General features: G+C 41.9%; 1 protein-coding gene across 1 annotated transcript in view; it reads right to left on the bottom strand.

Moving 5' to 3' along the window:
* ST6GALNAC5 (ST6 N-acetylgalactosaminide alpha-2,6-sialyltransferase 5) overlaps positions 1-17,478 on the bottom strand; it is a 161,538-nt gene extending 144,060 nt beyond the window's left edge. Inside the window, exons 1-2 of the mRNA XM_053921512.1 lie at positions 17,323-17,478; positions 16,264-16,521 (exon numbers count right to left, since the gene is read on the bottom strand). Of these exons, the coding sequence (XP_053777487.1) occupies positions 16,264-16,521; positions 17,323-17,337 (273 nt within the window). The 5' untranslated portion in view covers positions 17,338-17,478. The remainder of the gene's footprint in view (positions 1-16,263; positions 16,522-17,322) is intronic.
* Positions 17,479-18,647: the final 1,169 nt, after the last annotated feature.

Genomic DNA, 18,647 nt, shown 5'->3' with positions numbered 1-18,647 from the left:
TGTGATCTCCATTTCTGTGATTCTTTCCTGTTCTAATTATTTGCTTAGTTTGTTTTTGTTTTTGTTTTAGGTGTGGTTGTTAATAACTGTGAGTTTGCTGTCATTTTTAATGTTCATATTCTTTATCTTCTTTTTCTTAGATAAATCCCTTCAACATTCCATATAATAAGGGCTTGGTGATGATGAACTCCTTGAACTTGACCTTATCTGGGAAGCACTTTATCTGCCCTTTCATTCTAAATGAAAGCTTTGCTGGATAGAACAATCTTGGATGTAGGTCCTTGCCTTTCATGACTTGGAATATTTCTTTCCTGCTCCTTCTTGCCTGCAAAGTTTCTTTTAAGAAAGCAGCTATGGGAACTCCTTTGTAGGTAATTGTCCCCTTTTCTCTTGTGGCTTTTAAGATTCTCTCCTTATCTTTAATCTTGGCTAATGTAATTATGATGTGCCTTGGTGTGTTCCTCCTTGGGTCCGACTTCTTTGGTAGTCTCTGAGCTTTCTGGACTTCCTGGAAGTCTATTTCCTTTGCCAGATTGGGAAAGTTCTCCTTCATTATTTGTTCAAATAAGTTTTCAATTTGTTGCTCTTCCTCTTCTTCTTCTGGTACCCCTATGATTAGGATGTTGGAATGTTTAAAGATGTCCTGGAGGTTCCTAAGCCTCTTCTCACTTTTTTGAATTCTTGTTTCTTCATTCTTTTCTGGTTGAATGTTCCTTTCTTCCTTCTGGTCCACACCATTGATTTGAGTCGCAGTTTCCTTCCTGTCACTGTTGGTTCCCTATACATTTTCCTTCATTTCACTCAGCATAGCCTTCATTTTTTCATCTAATTTGTAACCAAATTCAACCAATTCTGTGAGCATCCTGATTACCAGTGTTTTGAACTGTGCATCTGATAGGTTGGCTATCTCTTCGTCGCTTAGTTGTATTTTTTCTGGAGCTTTGGTCTGTTCTTTCATTTGGGCCATTTTTTTTGTCTTGGGGTGCCTGAGCCACGAAAGGTTAAGTGCCTAAGGCAGGTTCTGCTGAAAGGACCGATGCACCCGACTGTCTGGGAACATGCAGTTAAAGATGCTGGAAGAACTTGGCCCCGTGTAAAAAGTCTACCCGCATCAACACAACTGCGGTTCCTCGGAAAAAAGCACGTTCTCGGTGGAAAAGATCACGGCTCTTTTCTTTCCAAGTTTTCTGCCTGCCGCATTCCTTCCCTCCCAAAAGGAGCCAACTTCTGATACATGTTATAACATGGATAAATTTTGAAAAATTAGAAAATAGGTCAGACATAAAATGGCAAGTATTGAGTGGCTCCACTTCTATGAAATATCAAGAATAAGCACATTCGTAGAGTACAAAAGAGATTACCAGGGCTGCAGTGAGGGGTGGGGGTGGGGGTCATTACTTAGGTTATTGAGACTCTGGAGTGATGAAAAGTTTGAATACAGAAAATGGTGATTGTTGACAACACTATGAATATTAATGCACTAAACTGTATACTTAAAATGGGTAAAATGTCATTTTTTATGTTATGTATGTGTTACCACAATAAAAACAATTAAACAATGGATGGGAAAGATTGACTGATGCTTTATCCTGGTGGATAAAGGAGAGAGCTCAGGCAGCAATACAAAGGGCTGATTAGATAAGGAGCTTTTTGGCAAAGATTATGTGTTTTCAGACATATTCTTTTACTTGGAAGCCACCAACCAAGATGTATAAAATATATGCCCTGCCAGCTGGTTGTCATGAGAAAGGCAGGCCCTGATGTCTCTAATGACAGAAATTATTCTACCCATGGAGCGGAAGAGTAATGAGAGTTCTGAGGTTATGCCAAAATCAAGAAATAACAGCTAGTACATATTTGAAAAATGTAAGAAATAGAGTTGCTCAGAGAAATCATCAAGTACCAAAAGAAAAAAAAAGAGTATAGAAGAATAGTCATAGAATTTAATAAGTGGTGGGTTAAAATAATATAAAAGAATTAAAAAGTGGTTTATAGAACTAGAAAATGAACAAGAAATGCATAAAAGATTACTAATTAAGGAGGTGATAATTATTTGTGCTGTAAATTTCCTTTGAGGAAAGACAGTTATGTCACAGTAAAGCTGTACAGTATATACACAGAGAGTGAGATCTGTACTGTATATGGACAAGGGATTAAATCCCAGAGAGGAACCCTAGAAAATAAAGGCCAAATGAGGCACAGCTCTAGAGAGGGTGCACGCAGGGACTGTGAAGATGAAGTTCATGGTCCTTAGCTGTGCCCTTGAAGCCCACGGCTAAGCTGCCAAAATAGCTACTGATGGGTTGGAGGAAATTTAGAGAAAAGTGACAAGAAGGATTAAGGGACTATTAGGAATGATTTTTAAAACATAAATTCTGGAACACATTCTGTAGCTGAGCAGACAGGCGGAGAATGAATGGTAGGGACAGAGGCATCACCACAATTAAAAAGGGCTGGAAGACGGTAAACACCAGGGAAAGAAAGGTGTTTTCTACGTGAGTGGAGAGATGTCCACAGCTTGAGGATTAGTAAGTGGAGAATTCGCCACAATTATCAATACCCATTTCCTAAATATTCTAGCTCTATCTGGAAAATATTTTGATTTTAAGCTATTAAATAGGACAGGTCTTTCACTAAGCTCTAACAGTGTTGCCCCTGCCCTTCTTTATTCCATGGATCACATCTTGTTGGTAATACTACATACACATAGACCCCACAGACCCAACACATGTGAATAAAAAATGGAAAGGGAGGACATGAAAGTTTCACATATACACACATTCGATATGTATGAAAAATCTGTAAGGGAATACATTAAATTATCAGCAGTAATTATATCTTGGTAGTAGGTTTATGAATACTGTATTTTTTGGACTATAAGATGCACTCCCCCCAATTTGGGAGGAAAATGGGGGTGTGTCTTATAGTCTGAATGTAGCTTACCTGGCTCGCTGGGGAGGGGCTGCAGTGGTGGAGTGGGGTCACAGGAGGCAGGAGCAGGGTTGCCGCTGCAGGAAGCCGGCTGCAGCGCCAGGAGAGGGGCAATGCTGCGGGCCCTGGGGTGACCCAGTGGTGCGAAGTGAGGGAGACAGGAGCGGAGTCCCCGCTGCGGCATACTATAGTGCTAGGGAGGATGGTATGGGCGGTGCAGGCACGCTAGAAGAAGAAAGCCTGCGGCGCCCATACGTGCCTCCATCACGTGACTGGTGTGTCCCCCATTAACATTAAATAGGCAAATTCCACTGCAGGGTCACCTGTCAATGTGGCCCTGCAATAGTTGCAAAACTACAACTCCCATCATGCTTGGACAGGTTGGGATGATGGGAGCTGTAATTTGGCAACAGCTGCAGAGCCACACAGGTTGTGCAAAACTGCTGTCCCCAGACAAGAGTGTTGCACAACCTGTGGCCCTCCCGCAGCAGATCTCCCCATAACAGTGTCAGCAGCAGATCCCCCCATAACAGTGTCAGCAGCAGATCCCCCCCATAAGAGTGTCAGCAGCAGACTCCCCCATAACAGTGTCAGCAGCAGATCCCCCCATAACAGTGTCAGCAGCAGATCCCCCCATAACAGTGTCAGCAGCAGATCCCCCCATAACAGTGTCAGCAGCAGATCCCCCATAACAATGTCAGCAGCAGATCCCCCCATAACAGTGTCAGCAGATCTCCCCATAACAGTGTCAGCAGCAGATCCCCCATAACAGTGTCAGCAGCAGATCCCCCATAACAGTGTCAGCAGCAGATCCCCCCATAACAGTGTCAGCAGCAGATCCCCCATAACAATGTCAGCAGCAGATCCCCCCATAACAGTGTCAGCAGATCTCCCCATAACAGTGTCAGCAGCAGATCCCCCCATAACAGTGTCAGCAGCAGATCCCCCATAACAGTGTCAGCAGCAGATCCCCCATAACAGTGTCAGCAGCAGATCCCCCCACAACAGTGTCAGCAGTAGATCCCCCATAACAGTGCGTCATCCACTGATGTTCTCAGCTACAGCGCCCCCATAACTATGAAGGACACAGTGCGGATAGTTCTGTCATTACTGTATTTTGTTGTAGAAAAATACAATAGGGTACTGTAGTCTCCTGCTGAATCTACTGTAATTGTGGAAAGATGTCAAAGCAGAAAAGGATTTCTGCTTTAAAGGATGTTATTAAATATTTTACCACATGTTTTGCTTCAAAATTTTTTTTCCTATTGTCCTCTAAAACCTAGGTGCATCTTATGGTCTGGTGCATCTGATTGTCCGAAAAATAAGGTGATCATTTTTTTCCCTAGCTTTTGCCAGTTTGAGATCAGTATTATGCATTTATAACTGAGTGGGGGTTAAGTTTGTTTTCAGAACTAGCACTCTGCCTCTGTGCTCCCTTCTCTATTTTTAACTTGGTCTAGTGCAAATAATGCAGAGGAAGGACAGAAGGCTTTCAATAATCTCTAATACGGTCTACAGGCATGGTTTGCGTGAAATACCAACTACTGTGTTTTGGTGATTGCTGGTTGGCAGAATACGCTGGAAGACATATAAAGGAAGATTTGACTCTTTTCCATATTTCAAACTTCTAAAGAGTGAGACACCATCAGAATGTTCATTACGCCTATTAAGAATAGTCTTTACTCGGCAGACCAGTCGATATTGCTATTCATAACTCCCTGGATGACCTGAGACTTTTCATCATAGGCACTATGGGGCTCATTCCAGAAAAACAAAAACAAAAAACAACTGTTGTGAGTCCTAATCAGAGGGACTTGTTTTTGATGAAGTGATGCCCGTTCTGCTCTGTTATCAAACAACACCTCAGGTCCCATTCAAATGTAATGTCAATACCTGTGACCCCTTTGTAGACACTGCACAGCCTGTGATAAGTCACCCCTACTTGCCTTCCTAAAACCCAGGAGCAACTGATGTTACATCTCACTTTGGTCCCTTGTCCTGGTCCTGGGTCCAATTATCTCATCTCAACACTTCACTACTATAGGGTCATTCCATTGGGAAATCCTGTTCTCGATGACAGCTTTCTCTGACTTTTATTTCTGAACTCTTGGATTACAGACCCATCATGTTTCGGACTGAGCCAAAAACCACACACAGTTGTTAATAAGAGTAAGGCAGGGAACATACAAGTTCCTACAATCTTTTTTCCCTTCTCCAGGATCTGGAATACAGCAGAATGTTATCATTTCCTGCACTTTGTTCAAAACGTGAAACAAGCAGAGTAAAAATGAAATGAACCAGCTTTAGGTTTGCAGTACAGAGCGGAAGCAGACTCCATTTCAGGTAATTCGAGACAACTTGGAAATCCCTGACAGCAGCCTGGCAGGTGTGACATTGCCGAGTAACCATAAAACCAGAGTTCATTCAGGTATACATAATTTTGCTCCCAACCAAATGAATGAATTAGGAATCAGACTCCCTCTTGGCAAATTTTACGTTACTTTATGGCCAATTTCCTTCTGATGCAAGGGAAATAGAAACTTTACTTTTCTTAGAAGTTGTTAACAAACTTAAGTGATTTAAAAGAATGATAATTGCTCTCTCCGTAACCATGTGGGACATGAAAGGAGAGGAAACTACTCTCCACCCCATACTTCCAGCAGATCTATACCGGGTAAGATTTACTATGCAGCCAAGTCTCCCTTGACAAGGGTACCCTAGAATAAAGATCCCCCAGTAGAACTATTACATAATAACGTTTCTTCCAGCACATTCATTCCACACCCTACTGCTCTGCTGCAGGTGGTGGTTTCAATTCCTCTTGTAGCTAGCATACGTTGTGGGGTCCCACTAACAGCTTGCTTCAGCCTTAACCATAACACCATCGTTTTTGCTCAAGTCAGTATGTGGCATTAAGATGCACAATGAGGTTCAAAATTAGACAAAGGTGAAATGCCATCTGGCACCATCCTCAAACTCTCTTCACTAACTACTGAGATGCAGTCTTGAACCACTAACCTTCTGCTGCTCGAAAGCTGCATTCAAACTGTCTGTGCCCACACACTGGGTTGGGCAATCACAGAAAATTGTGGTTGGCAGAAACCTTAGGTCCATTTATTTATTTATTTTTATTTTTATTTTTTATCCTTACCCGAGGACATGCTTATTGATTTTAGAGAGAGGAGAAGGGAGGAAGGGGGAGGGAAAGAGAGAGAGAGAGAGAGAGAGAGAAACATTGATCGATTGCTTCTTGTATGTGCCACGAACCAGAGATCAAATCCAAAACCTAGGTATGTGTCCTAACTGAGAACTGAACCCAGACTTTCTGGTTTATGGGATGGGACAATGCTCCAACCAACCAAGCCAAACCAGCCATGGCAGAAACCGTAGGTCCCTTTATGCTCTGGCCGCCAGCATCACTTGATGCAGGTCATAGCAACAGTCTGCTAACTGGTCCCTCTTCCTATAACCTGAGACCTTTCTGACCTGTGCCACACCGAAGCAATGGTGATACATTGAGATACATATCTGAGGGAGTCTCTTCTCTAATATACCTTTTAAAGACTTCCCCAAAGCTTTCAGGATAAAATCTGTTCTCCATATCCTGTAAATAGACAAATCTGCACTGTAGTTTTGGTATTTACCTGTCTTTCTCAGAGCTCTAAGTTTTGTGGAGTCAAACATCACACCTTATTCATTGTTGCCTCTTGGGTTCTGAATACAATGGGAGATATATGGTAGATATACAATATTATTTGGCAAGTGAGGGAATGAGTAAATCTATTGGGTTGGCCAAAAAATCCATTATGGTTTTTTCCTACAATGGCTCTAGTAGCACTTAGTTGTCTTTAACTTCATTCAAAGCCATTTTGTTGGAGTGTATTGTGACAGTTGCCACATCAGTGTGCATTTTAAAAAAGTTATCAAAATTGGTGAATTTTTGTGCAGCCATTTTAATATTAACAATGGAAGAAAATATGCAACATTTTAGCATATTATGCTTTATTATTTCAAGAAAGGTAAAAACACAACTGAAACACACAAAACAGATTTGTGCAGTGTATAGAGAAGGTGCTGTGACTGATTGAACATGTGAAAAGTGGTTTGAGAAGTTTCTTGGTACTATTGACATTTTGGCCAAATAATTCTTTGCTGTGGGGCTGTCTTACGCCCTAGAAGATGTTTAGCAGCACCCTGGCCTCTACCCCCTAGAAGACAATAGCGGGAGATAGCTGACATACTCAAAATACCCAAATCAATAAAGTTATTGGTGAAAATGAAAAGTGTGTCTTTTATTCCATGGAAAAAAAAACATAACGGAGTTTTTGGCCAACCCAATAGTTTAAGCCCTTTTTCTACAGACAAGCTCAGGCCAAGAAGTTTCACGCCTTGCCAAAAGCTCACAAGTAAAATGCTTGAGCATGTCCCTTGTCTCCTACACACTGTACTTTCCTCCCACATGGGCATCCCTGTATCTCACACCTGGTCAACTGCTCTGCAAAGGTCAGCAAATGCCGTTCTGTATTTAAAGGGAAACCACAAATTAATCGTATGCCACACATGTGAAATCCTTCTGCCTCTACTTATCATTTCTGTCATTTCTATGATTAGTAAGTCTATTAGCTAGACTTGTTCAAATCTCTTCCTATTACATATAATTACAGCGGGACTCTGTTCACCCAACATTCAACAAGGATTTATTGAGTTGACGTGTGTAAGATTTGGTTTTAGGTTCCGGAAATACCAGGATGTGTAAGTTATGTTCCTGGCCTCAAGAAAGTACAGCTAGTCAGGGAGACAAGCATGCGGACAAATAAACACAATATGGTGTCATTAGAGGCGTGTATAGGGTACAGAGAATACTTCAGCACCCACAAAGGTACAGTAATTATAGCATGCATTTCCTCCACGGTGATTTTCCTGTGGGTAGGAGCTAAATCCTTCCTCTCCTTTTCTCCCTTGTGTCTGACACATGGTAGGTACCCAATCAATATGTGATTGACTGATACATGACAAGCGTAAGAGAATGTGGGATCGGCCCTGCACAGGGATTGTATCTGGAAAAACTTTAGAAAAGAGATGCTTGAGCTAGATCTTAATGAACGATCAGTTCTTTTCCAGTGGATAAAATGAGAAAGGGCATTCTTTGATGGAGTAAAAGCAGGTATGCGTGAAACAGCAAGCTGTGTTCCCAGGGCGTGTGGAGCCTGGGTGGAGGGGAGCTGTGGGAGGTGAGGTTTGAGAAGTAGGCCTGACAGACCCTGGCTGGGCTTGGGGAGCCTTCCTGTGGAGTCTGAACTTGATGCTTTAGGCAATGGGAAGCCATTAGAAGCATGCAAGGAACATGGACAGATCTGTAAATAGAAACACAAGATTGCAGTTCAGTCAGTAGAGAAGTCCCATATGTGCAATTAATTTCCCGAATATGCTTTCTCATAAAAAACATTTTAACTCTGCATTTCAGTGTGCCAGAGTATCCTCAGAATCTGTGAGCTTCCCAGAACACTGCGGACACCTTCTTAGCTATTCAAAGAGAATAAAATACAAAAAGTTTCCTTTTCATGCTGAGCTACAACTTATCGAGGTTACTTTCCTCTACCATAGATAAAATGGTTTCTCAGTTGCCCAAAGGGATTCTATCTCAGAGTACGTATTACATCTCAGAATTCCGGAGGAGTGGATGATCACTTGTAGAACGGCAGTTCTTCACACCCTCAGTCAACTGAGCCTCCTTATGATGCTTTCTTCCCCACTGTGGTGAAGGTAATTCAGCTAAATGAGTGGTCTGGTCAGGACATTTTCTGCAAATAATTAAACACAAGACTTCTTTTGGCTTAGTTTACTCCTTGAAGGCACAATCCACTTGCATTTGCAAATTGTTCCATTTACATGGCTAGTGTCCATTTTACGCAGAGTACCCATTGCTAAGTCAGTGGTTGGTGGAAGAAGCTCTTGCCTATCCAGAGGCATATTCGAGTATCCATTTCAGAATAAGATGTTTAAATATTTCTTTCTTTCCAATGATTGGGTAGGTTCGGGCTCTTTATTTCAATAAATTCTGTTGAAATAATGTTGAGTCACTGCTTAGAATATATTGGCTCTGAATTTCCCCTATGGTATCGTGATTTTCACACCAGAGACCCACATTTTAGCACCAGCTCTACCACTAACCCTAAACTTTGGGCAAATCACGGGACCACCCATGAATTCCTTTTGACCATTTTTAAGTTTTTCTTTTAGTTTTAAAACCCTGAGTATGCTTTCAAAGATCTGATAAGTACCAGAATGAAGAAATGAAACAGTTACAGAACTACAAATTATTGTAGGAGAAATAGTTATTGATGATGTGTAGCTATTCATTTTCAGGAACTCCAAATGGTCAGACACTCTTAATGCAGGCTTATTTTGCAAGAAATTTAAAATCTTTATATAGATATACTCATTTATTCAGCAAATATTTATTCAAGAACCATTTTATTAAAGGCTGAGAATACAATGACAAAAAAAAAAAAAGAGAGGAAAAATTCCCCAGCCTCTAGGAGCTGATTGTCAAGTGGGGAAGACAGACAATTTTAGATAAGAAATGACAATAAACCAGAATAAGTATTATCATGGGATCCTGGTTATGAAGACAAAACATACGGCTCAGCTCTAACCTGGGCTACAAGGCAGAAAGGTTTCCCTATGGATATGCTGTCTAGCTGAGAATATCCATGCCTGTGACTTTTATTTGGGAAACCACATTAAATGGAACATGCGATAAAAATATTTATTTGTCCCAGGCCCAGACTAAGCGTTAAAGACTAAAAGAGCTTGTTAAGGAGAATCTGAGTACATCTCATAAATGTCCCCACCCCCAAGTTTTATCAATCATTTGATCATAAATTTACTGACTTCCAAGATAATTCTTCTCTTGAATCAAGTTCACAAGGTATGGGTAACATTATTATTATTTAAGATATAATTTTTCCTTGTCTTTCTATACTTAAGATCCTTCATAGCTGTTCAAAGAGCATATAATAGGTGCATAGGAGGTTTTTGAAATGATTTGTTGATTAATGTGATGGGCTTTAATTTTTCAAAGTCTTTTTTTTAATCTTTAATGTCCCTTTACCCCGGTATTTGCTGGACAGGAATTACATCGTGCTGCCACTTGACCCCAGGGTTATAAAGAGTCCTCTCTAAAACAAGTGTCAAAATTCCAGGACAGGTCTGATTGCAAATATTCTGTCTTGCAGTCAACACAATTACATTCAAATTCATCATGGCACAGGGCCTGAGATTTGGTTTGGAAACTATGGTCACCATGTGTTACAAAGCTAGTTGAACAAGTTGAACAAGGTTAGCTCCCTTCAAGAGTTTGGGAGACCCTATGCCATGCTTAAGAAAAATCATAAAGAGGTTGTTTATTTTTAATAAAATCAACCAACTTTGAAGTTACTTTGATATCTAAGTTACTAACTATTCATTGGATGTCATCTACTAAATTTTATATATATGTGTATATATATAAATGTGTATATATAAGTGTGTGTCATCTACTAAATTTTATATATATGTGTATATATATGTGTATATATAAGTGTGTGTATACACACATATATACACACACATATATATTGTATGTTATATATACAATTTATTATATATTATATATATATATATAAAAGTTACTAACTATTCACTGGGTGCCATATACTAAATTGTATATGTGTGTGTATGTATACACACACACACATATATACACAAACATATAATTTATATATATAATATAAGCACATATATATTAAAAAGAGCTAATAAGTAACAAAATTTTAGTTTGAATGTTTGATAACTTCTAAGGTAATAATAGTATTGAACTTGTTTTATAAAAGAGAAGGATCACAGATATTGCCTCTTTAGTCTCAGTGCCTTGATTTATTGTTTCCTGGTTTCATATTATTATTCAGAACTTGCTTTATTATTTAACCTTTCTTGCCTCTTTGTCTTTTCTCTCCAATTAGATCAAAGGTTCTTTGAGGGTAGGAACTGTGTTCTTTCTTCAGAATATTAAATTTTTCAACTATTAGGCCTTCAGTGAATATTTACTAAAGGCAATGATTAATTCAAAAACCCAGAAACAAATTAGCTGTAAAACTACACATTGTGATGATTAAAAATGTTTCAAACGATGATTTTCAAACTTTAATGTACACAAGAATTGTAAAGGAAGCCTGTTAAAGTATAGGTTCCTAAACCTCACTCCCAAAGGTCCTTATGTTTTAAATATTGTCTCTTTCTTTCCCATTATTATATTATTATTATACCAAATTTAAGAAAGGTGAGGCATGCCAGGGACTTGGGACCACACTGATGGTTCTTGCAGAGAAAGGACTTGACATGAAGTGAGTTAGCTCTGTCCTTCTTGGCACACTCCCCCTTCCTCCCCTGACACACCTACTTTCTTTTCCCCCCTCAATAAATACTTATTGTGTGCCCACTAAGTACCAAACACTGCTCTCCAGCCTAAAGTTAAACTGGTCAACAGGATGAACAAATACTTTGCTGTCATAGTGCTTAGATTCTCTTGGGGGGAGGATAAACAGTAGACTTTAAAATGATTTCAGATAGTAAGAACTATAAGGAAAATAAAACGGGCTGATATAACAGAGACTTCCTGTTAAGGAGAGGGCTGTTTAAAGACTGTTGAGGAGGGGGCCACAAGAAGATGACATCTGATCTGACGGCTGAATGACCAGAAGAAACAAACCATGCAAAAGATCTTAGGAGCTTCACAGAGAGACGAAACAGCAAGTAGAAAGGTCCTGAAGCAGAATGAGTGTTTCAAGATCTGCCAGGAGGCCAGAGTGCCAGATACCTGAGAGGGAGCCAAGTCAGATTCATCCCCAAGGTGTGGTCTAGGCTTTGGCATGGAGGTATCTTGGGGTTCCTCCTGTGGGGAGCTGGATAAATCCTCCCAGCTCTCATAAAATCAAGGAAGATTAAGTATTTTAATACATGTTATATGAACAATTCTCCCAAAGCAATCACATTATTACAACGCCTCATCCATTAAAACAATAGTCTATTACATGATTCCTTTCAGTTGATGCTTTGTGAAAAAAGGATTTCAGTATCATTGGCTGATCGTCTTTTGTAATACCTGAGCATTTAAAATGAGCTCAGGTTGAATTTATTTAAGGTCCAAATTATTTATAATTCATTGGATGACTCCAATAACAGAAAATAGAGTTTAATAAATGGTATAAACTTATATTTGAGAATATGTATGCTTTTCTAAACAAAGAATAGTTATATCATAATTTCAAAGTAATTTACATAGCATGTGTTTTTTCCCTTGGTTTTGAATTATTTTTCAATTCTGGTATTGATTTGTCTTATTCCAAATGAACATCCACCAATTAATAGTTATAGTACTATCACCTCTAAGCAGTTTGTTTTGTTCAAATAACTAAGACTGATAGAAGGAAAGATGCAAAGAAAGAAGCAAGAAGCATGTTACAGGTATGTGTAAAATCCAATCCTGGGACTACTACTGAAGCAAGGAGATAGCAGCTCGGCTTCAGACCCCATTGATCATTGGCCTTTCCTAAGCCGTCTCAGAAAAGGGCAATCCAGGTGACAAATGGGCCTTCTGTGATAAGGGCTCCTGTCCACTGGAAATGGGAATCAGCTCACAGTTTCATTTCACAGAGTCCACCAGATGGCAAATGACTCTATCTACCCAGACCAGATCCAGACTGGAAATAAAAAGGCGCTCCGTGCCCCTTCCACTGTGCTTGGGAGACTTGGCGCTTTCCTCTGAGGGTTGCTTGACTGAGTGTCCGTGTGTGTTTCAGTTTGGTTACGTATTATGTTGCAATTCTACATGCAGAAGGTTCCCAAAGCCATGAGAATGGGCTTCTTTGCTTGTGTCTGCCCAATAGGTTAGAAATCAATGGCTTTCAAAAATGGGAACCAGGAAAGTAATGGCAAGATACAGATGCACTCGCTGCAATGTCAGACATGGAACAAGACGGAAATGAACTGGTGGAAACATGTGTGCGAAAAGGTCTGGGGGAAAGGGGTTGGAAATGGAGAGAAAGAATCTAACAGAAAATGAATGCCTTCATTATTACAAGAAACTCCAAGTACCCTTCACTTGGTCCTGCTGTAATTACAATTTCAGCTCACATAGTCTGTAAAAAAAGGAAGTAGGAAATATGACCATGAAAAGTGATATTTTAAGCTTCAACACATATTGCTCATCACTGACTTGACTTGCAGCATGTCTTTCAACAAAAGCGCATAGTGATTTAATCTCAACAGTGATTTAGTCTGCAGCCATATGAGACAAGACTATCATTGCAGACAGCCTGTAATTTGTGAAATTCAGGTGCTTGGGATTAGGACCACCTGTTGAATTTAACCTTGGCGTTATAATGTTAATACCATCATATAACTGAACAGAAACACTGCATATTTAGCAGTCTTTGGGACCTCTGGCCATGGAGATGTGAACATTTTCCTAAATGGTATCTGTAACTCTCTCCAGAATCTCTAAATCAACAGCAAATAAAAAGTCTGTTGGAATTCTGATTCAATATGCAGCAGCATATGGCTTGCTGGTCATTGCATTCAGCATATCCTGTAATTTTTCTAAGGCCTGATGTGAGAGTTAAAACAAAAAAACAACAAAAAAAAGCAATCACAGTATCATCTGGTAACGTAACAGGAATAGAACAGCTTTCATTTTTACCCTCCCCAGTGTTAACTGAAAAAAATTCTTAGTAATATTCTAACAAATCTCTGCCTAAGCAAGAGTAAAGGAAGATTCTAAGTAAACCCGATTAAACAGCACCTTTTGAAGAGTACAAAAACATTTTACACATGCACATTCAGACAGCCATCAGAAATGGAACTCTGACTAATTTCTAGCCAGCTAAATAGCAACAGTAAGGAGGGTTGAAGATTGCGTTTTGAGCAGAAGTTTACATGTAGCTTAGTGGGACAATGAGGATGAAGCCTAGAAGGAGGCATAGATTTTAAGATTTGCATTTGTCCCTTTGCTCGGGGTGGGATAAACCCTACTGAGCCCTTTGGGAATGGAATCTTGTGAGACGTTGGTTTTCTATGATAGAATTTCATTACTGTTAATTATTGGCAGAGCTATTCCTGGTCACATTTATAATTCCCTGTTCACAATTCCAAGGACATTCACACATATTTATCATACACATAATACTTCACAGTTTACAAAACTCTTTACTACAGATTATCTAACTTTCTCATATAGAGTTTGAACATTCCTTCCCAAAAAAAAGCTGCTCTTCATTTTAATGAAATAAGGCTCTGCTACATTGAAAATGGAATCCCACATATTTGCGCGAAGAAGCATTGTTTTGAAAACAAACACGAGGGCGTCATATTTTGCATTGGGCTATCAACATTCTTAGCTGGTGTCTGTCTGTCTGTCCAGCAGAAGAGCACAGGGAAGAAAAGTATTATGAATGTGTTCCCAAAGGCCAACCAAAGCTTTCAGCAAATGTACCTTTCGACACCCCTATTAATCAAAACTCTACCCGTGCTAACAGCCATTTCTACTAAACAGTAACCATGAAGATCCACTAAGTTCAATGTACTCATCAGATACCCAGTTACACACAAACACCACATCCATTCACAGGAGGAGGCCCCTGTCTGAACTTTCCTAGAAGTGCAGCCCTTACCGGTTTCTCCCACATGCAGATGCAAAGTGTGTAATTAATCGACAACTTAGACAACTGAAGCTGTAATTGTAAAACTGATGCCCCCCCTTTTGATTTTGAGCCTACCACCAACCCCCTCCCACAAATCACTTCCTAATGAAATTTCTTCCTCCTTTTGGCTTCTCTGAATTCTTCTTCCCAGTGCAAGTCCCACATTTTTGAAGAAACTTTCCTTGATCCTTCTCATCTCTATATCCAAGAGTACTAACAGTTTATGTCTTGCATTTCCTATACATTTATATCAGTCTGTCTGTCTGTCAGTCTATCTATCCGTCTATCATCTATCTATCTATACTTCATGGTATGCTCCCCACCCCAGACAAAGATCCCGAAGGCTGGGTCCTGCCGTACATTCTCTTGTACCTTCCAAAATCCTTAGCATTATTCATTGCACAAATGAACGGAAATATTTTGATTGCTGCTTTTTTTTTCTTTATTGTTTGTTGTTCAAGTACTGTTGTCTCCATGTTCTCGCCACCACTTTCCCCTGCCCCACCCACCCCATCTCCCACTCTCAATCCTGCCCCCCTTTGGCTTTGTCCCTGGGTCCTTTACACACGTTCCTTGACGACCCTTCCCCTACTCGATTGTTACTTTTAAAAAGTTTGACTTTTTCATGCAGGGTAAGAGCAATCTTTTCACACAAAAGGATCACCTGCTAAATATTACTTTGGTTCACAACCGTAGAGTCTAGCAATATAAGTAGCAGAATAGTTAGGTGGCTTCAAGAAATCCTCTAGCTTTATAGAGAAGACACAGAGTGGAACTGTGTTTTAATAAAAATATATTAGCAGTTTCAAGTAATGGGGAATACATTTGAACTGTATTAAATTGTCTTTTCAGAATCAGGAAACTTGATTAGGATTCTCCCAGAGGCTTCATACATTGAAACCAGAGATTCATTATTCCAGGGACAGGATGCTCAATTTAAAAAAAAAATTATCTTATTAATTATTAGCTAAGCCATGTAGCAGCTTCCCGGCAGGCGGAGGAAAACAGGCCCTCAAGGACAGTTTCAAGCCAATGGAGGCTGAGTTTGCGCCTCCAGCCTTCCGCGCCTGCCTGGGCACCGCTCCCCTGGGCTGTGGTACTTCTGCTCAGAGACATCGGAAGCACAGGTCTAAGGGGAATCTCTGAGCCAGCCCAGCTGCGGACTGTGTGCCGCTCTCCCTCCGGTTAGCGGTCCCGGGGATGCTAAGACCGACGCGCGCTCCGTGCCGGGTCTCCTCCCACAAGGGCGGGACCGGGCGGCCAGACCCGAGTCGTCAGGAAACCTGCACGCCGCCCCCGGCAGCTGAAATTCTGGGGATCAGAGGATTCTAGTTCCAGGGCCCATTCCTGTTAGGAAATTAGGCTTTGGGGCTCACTTATTCCATCCCTATTCCCTGAAAAACTTTGCCTCCTTTTTCCAATAGGAATTCATATCAAGTAGGAACTATCCCACCCCACCCCAGCGGGCCCACTGTGCCTTCCGGCGTTGGAACGGCACCTACTCACGGTGCCTCCCAGCCCCGGGAAAGAGGGCGGGCTCAGGTGTGCGGGATTCCCTGCTGAGTGGCGTGCGGGTTGGCGAGAAAGCTGTCACCTTGTGGTCCGCCACGCCAAGGTATCCGTCTAGCGGCCGCGGTCCCGCGGGGATCCCGGGGCGCGACGGGGGGCTGCTCTCTGCCGACGGCCGCGCGCTGCTGGTCGCGGCTGTTAGCTGCTGCTGCTGCTGCTGCTGCTGCTGCTGCTGCTGCTGCTGCTGCGGGGGCCCGTCCTTCTGGCCGCCGAGGCTGCTGTACATGAGCAACAAGCTGGTGCACATAGTGGTGAGCGCTAAACACACTGCCAGACCATGGCGCTGCGGGCGGGCGGGAGAGAGCAGAGAGCCGCTCAGAGCCGACCCGGGAGGAGCGCGACCGAGGGAAACCCCCGCAAGACTGCCAGACTGGCCAGGGGGAGGTCCTGGAGCCGGAACCGGCCAGGGTCCTAGTCTCGGCGGCCGCAGCCAGGGCAGAGGCGGCACTGTCCCCGTGCGTACCGCAGGGGATGCTCCCGGTGCGTAGCCGCTCTCTGCCGACGCCACCTCCCAGATCTCTCGGCAGAGGGCAGGTGGTGCGCGGCGCCTGGCTACTGGTGGGAGAGCGCGCTGGCTGCGAGGGCAGGGGTGGGCTCGCACTTCGGGAAGGGGGCCCTCTCGCCACCTCGCCTGCTGGAAATCTCTAGCCCCTTGCACCCTCTCTTTTCTGGACCTGTAGGGCTGTACCTCGGCGATCCTTGCAAGTTTGAATACAAGGAAACCAAGAAAGTCTGCAAAGGTCCCCCTTTCTCGCCCCTCTTAGTTTTTGCCAGGCGGTTGCTTTTTAGCATTTCCCATCCCCCGAGCCTTGCGCCCACCCCTCCAGCTCTCCGCTGGTCCCTCAGACTTCCCGCGGAGATCCAGGAGCGAAGGCAACCCGAGTTCCATCCCGGCTCTGGGATTCCTACCCACGGAGAACCGAGAAATCGTGAGAGGACGCAGAGCAGGTGGAAAGTTATCCCTTTGTAACAGGCGACCTCGCAGCGCTGGATTAGGCGCCCCTGGAGCTCTCCCGTGGACCCCGGGGACGCGGCGCCCAAGGGTCCCCGCCTCTGCCCAGAGGAGTTGCAACAAATGACTCACCATTAGGGTCTTCATTTTGGGCACCTCTTTTGTGCGGAGTCCTCAGGCACATGCGTCCGGGGCTACTTTTTGTTGGAGGATTTCCATGATGGGTGATGGGGCGCGGGCAGCTCTGATTTTAGCCAGGTGGCCGCCAGCGGCTGAGCGGACAGGAGAGCCTCGGGACCCAGGAAGCACCGATGTTGCAGAGATTAGAGACAGAATTAAAACTGAACCGGACCCTGGTAGTCTCTCAGTGATCTACACAACTGCCGCCTGCCGCCGCCTGCTGGGTCCTAAAGACCTCTTTATCCCCATTTCCCGCCCCCAAATATTCTTTTTAGTCTAGTGGAATTTCTGGGGCGAGAGAGTTAACCGTGCCAGTATACCCACCTCTTGGTCCGAGGGCTTATTTATCTTTTATGAAATCATCAAATTAAAAAAAAAGGGAAAACCCAACTGGATTCCGAGCGTGATTCCCATTTGAAAATTTTCAAAGTAAATTTTCTCTTCTGTGATTTTGATAAAAACAAGTCCACTGCCCTAATGTCCATTGCCCCATTTGTAGCTTTTGCATTTATGTTCATAGCACGGGGAAATCTATCACAAAATGTTTTTTTCCAAAAAATTATTTGTTGTTTTCATTTTCCAGTGGTAAGCTTTCTCATATTCTCATCTCCCTTAATTTTACTTTTCAATCCAGTTATTCTCGTGCAATCTTTACATCATAATTTTAATCTAAATTATTTCACTCAATACTTGTTTTAAATATTACAATTGATGTTGCTATCAGATCTTTGAGGTCTTTAGTGTTCATCTAAATGATTTTAAAGTGTAAAAACATTCAACACATCATATCCACATGATTAACTAGATCTGTAGAATCTTCCTGATTTTAATGAAAGACTTTTGGCTCCTAGAGATAGAACTGCGTACTGCCTATTTTGTAAGTCTCCTAGGGCCTTTGGTGCTCTTCTTGTCTTAGTCTATTGCACTGACAGTACACAATTTCACATTCAAAACTTCAATTACAATTTTTAAAAACTCTATTTTATATTGAGAAAGTCACACCAATAGCCTGTTTAAAGGACCCTCTCCCCCAACATTGACTTGCCAATGATATTTGTTGAATGTGAAATTTAGCTAAAAACATACTTCTTGTGAGATAGCTCCATGAAAATAGTTATATTAATATATTACTTAACACCTCACCTGTAGCAGTGTGATGTTAAAGATTGCATTAAGATGGAGGTGATCAGCAGGCCAACTGAACCATAAGCATAATAAGAGCTTTCTCAAGGCCAAAGAAGGCATTACAATCCTTTTTGAATCTTCACTAATCCATG

The sequence above is a fragment of the Desmodus rotundus genome, chromosome 3, assembly GCF_022682495.2.
Source record: "Desmodus rotundus isolate HL8 chromosome 3, HLdesRot8A.1, whole genome shotgun sequence".
In the NCBI taxonomy this organism is placed as follows: Eukaryota; Metazoa; Chordata; class Mammalia; order Chiroptera; family Phyllostomidae; genus Desmodus; species Desmodus rotundus.
The sequence above is the reverse complement of the archived record's forward strand: the minus strand, read 5'-3'. Positions and strand labels throughout refer to the sequence as shown.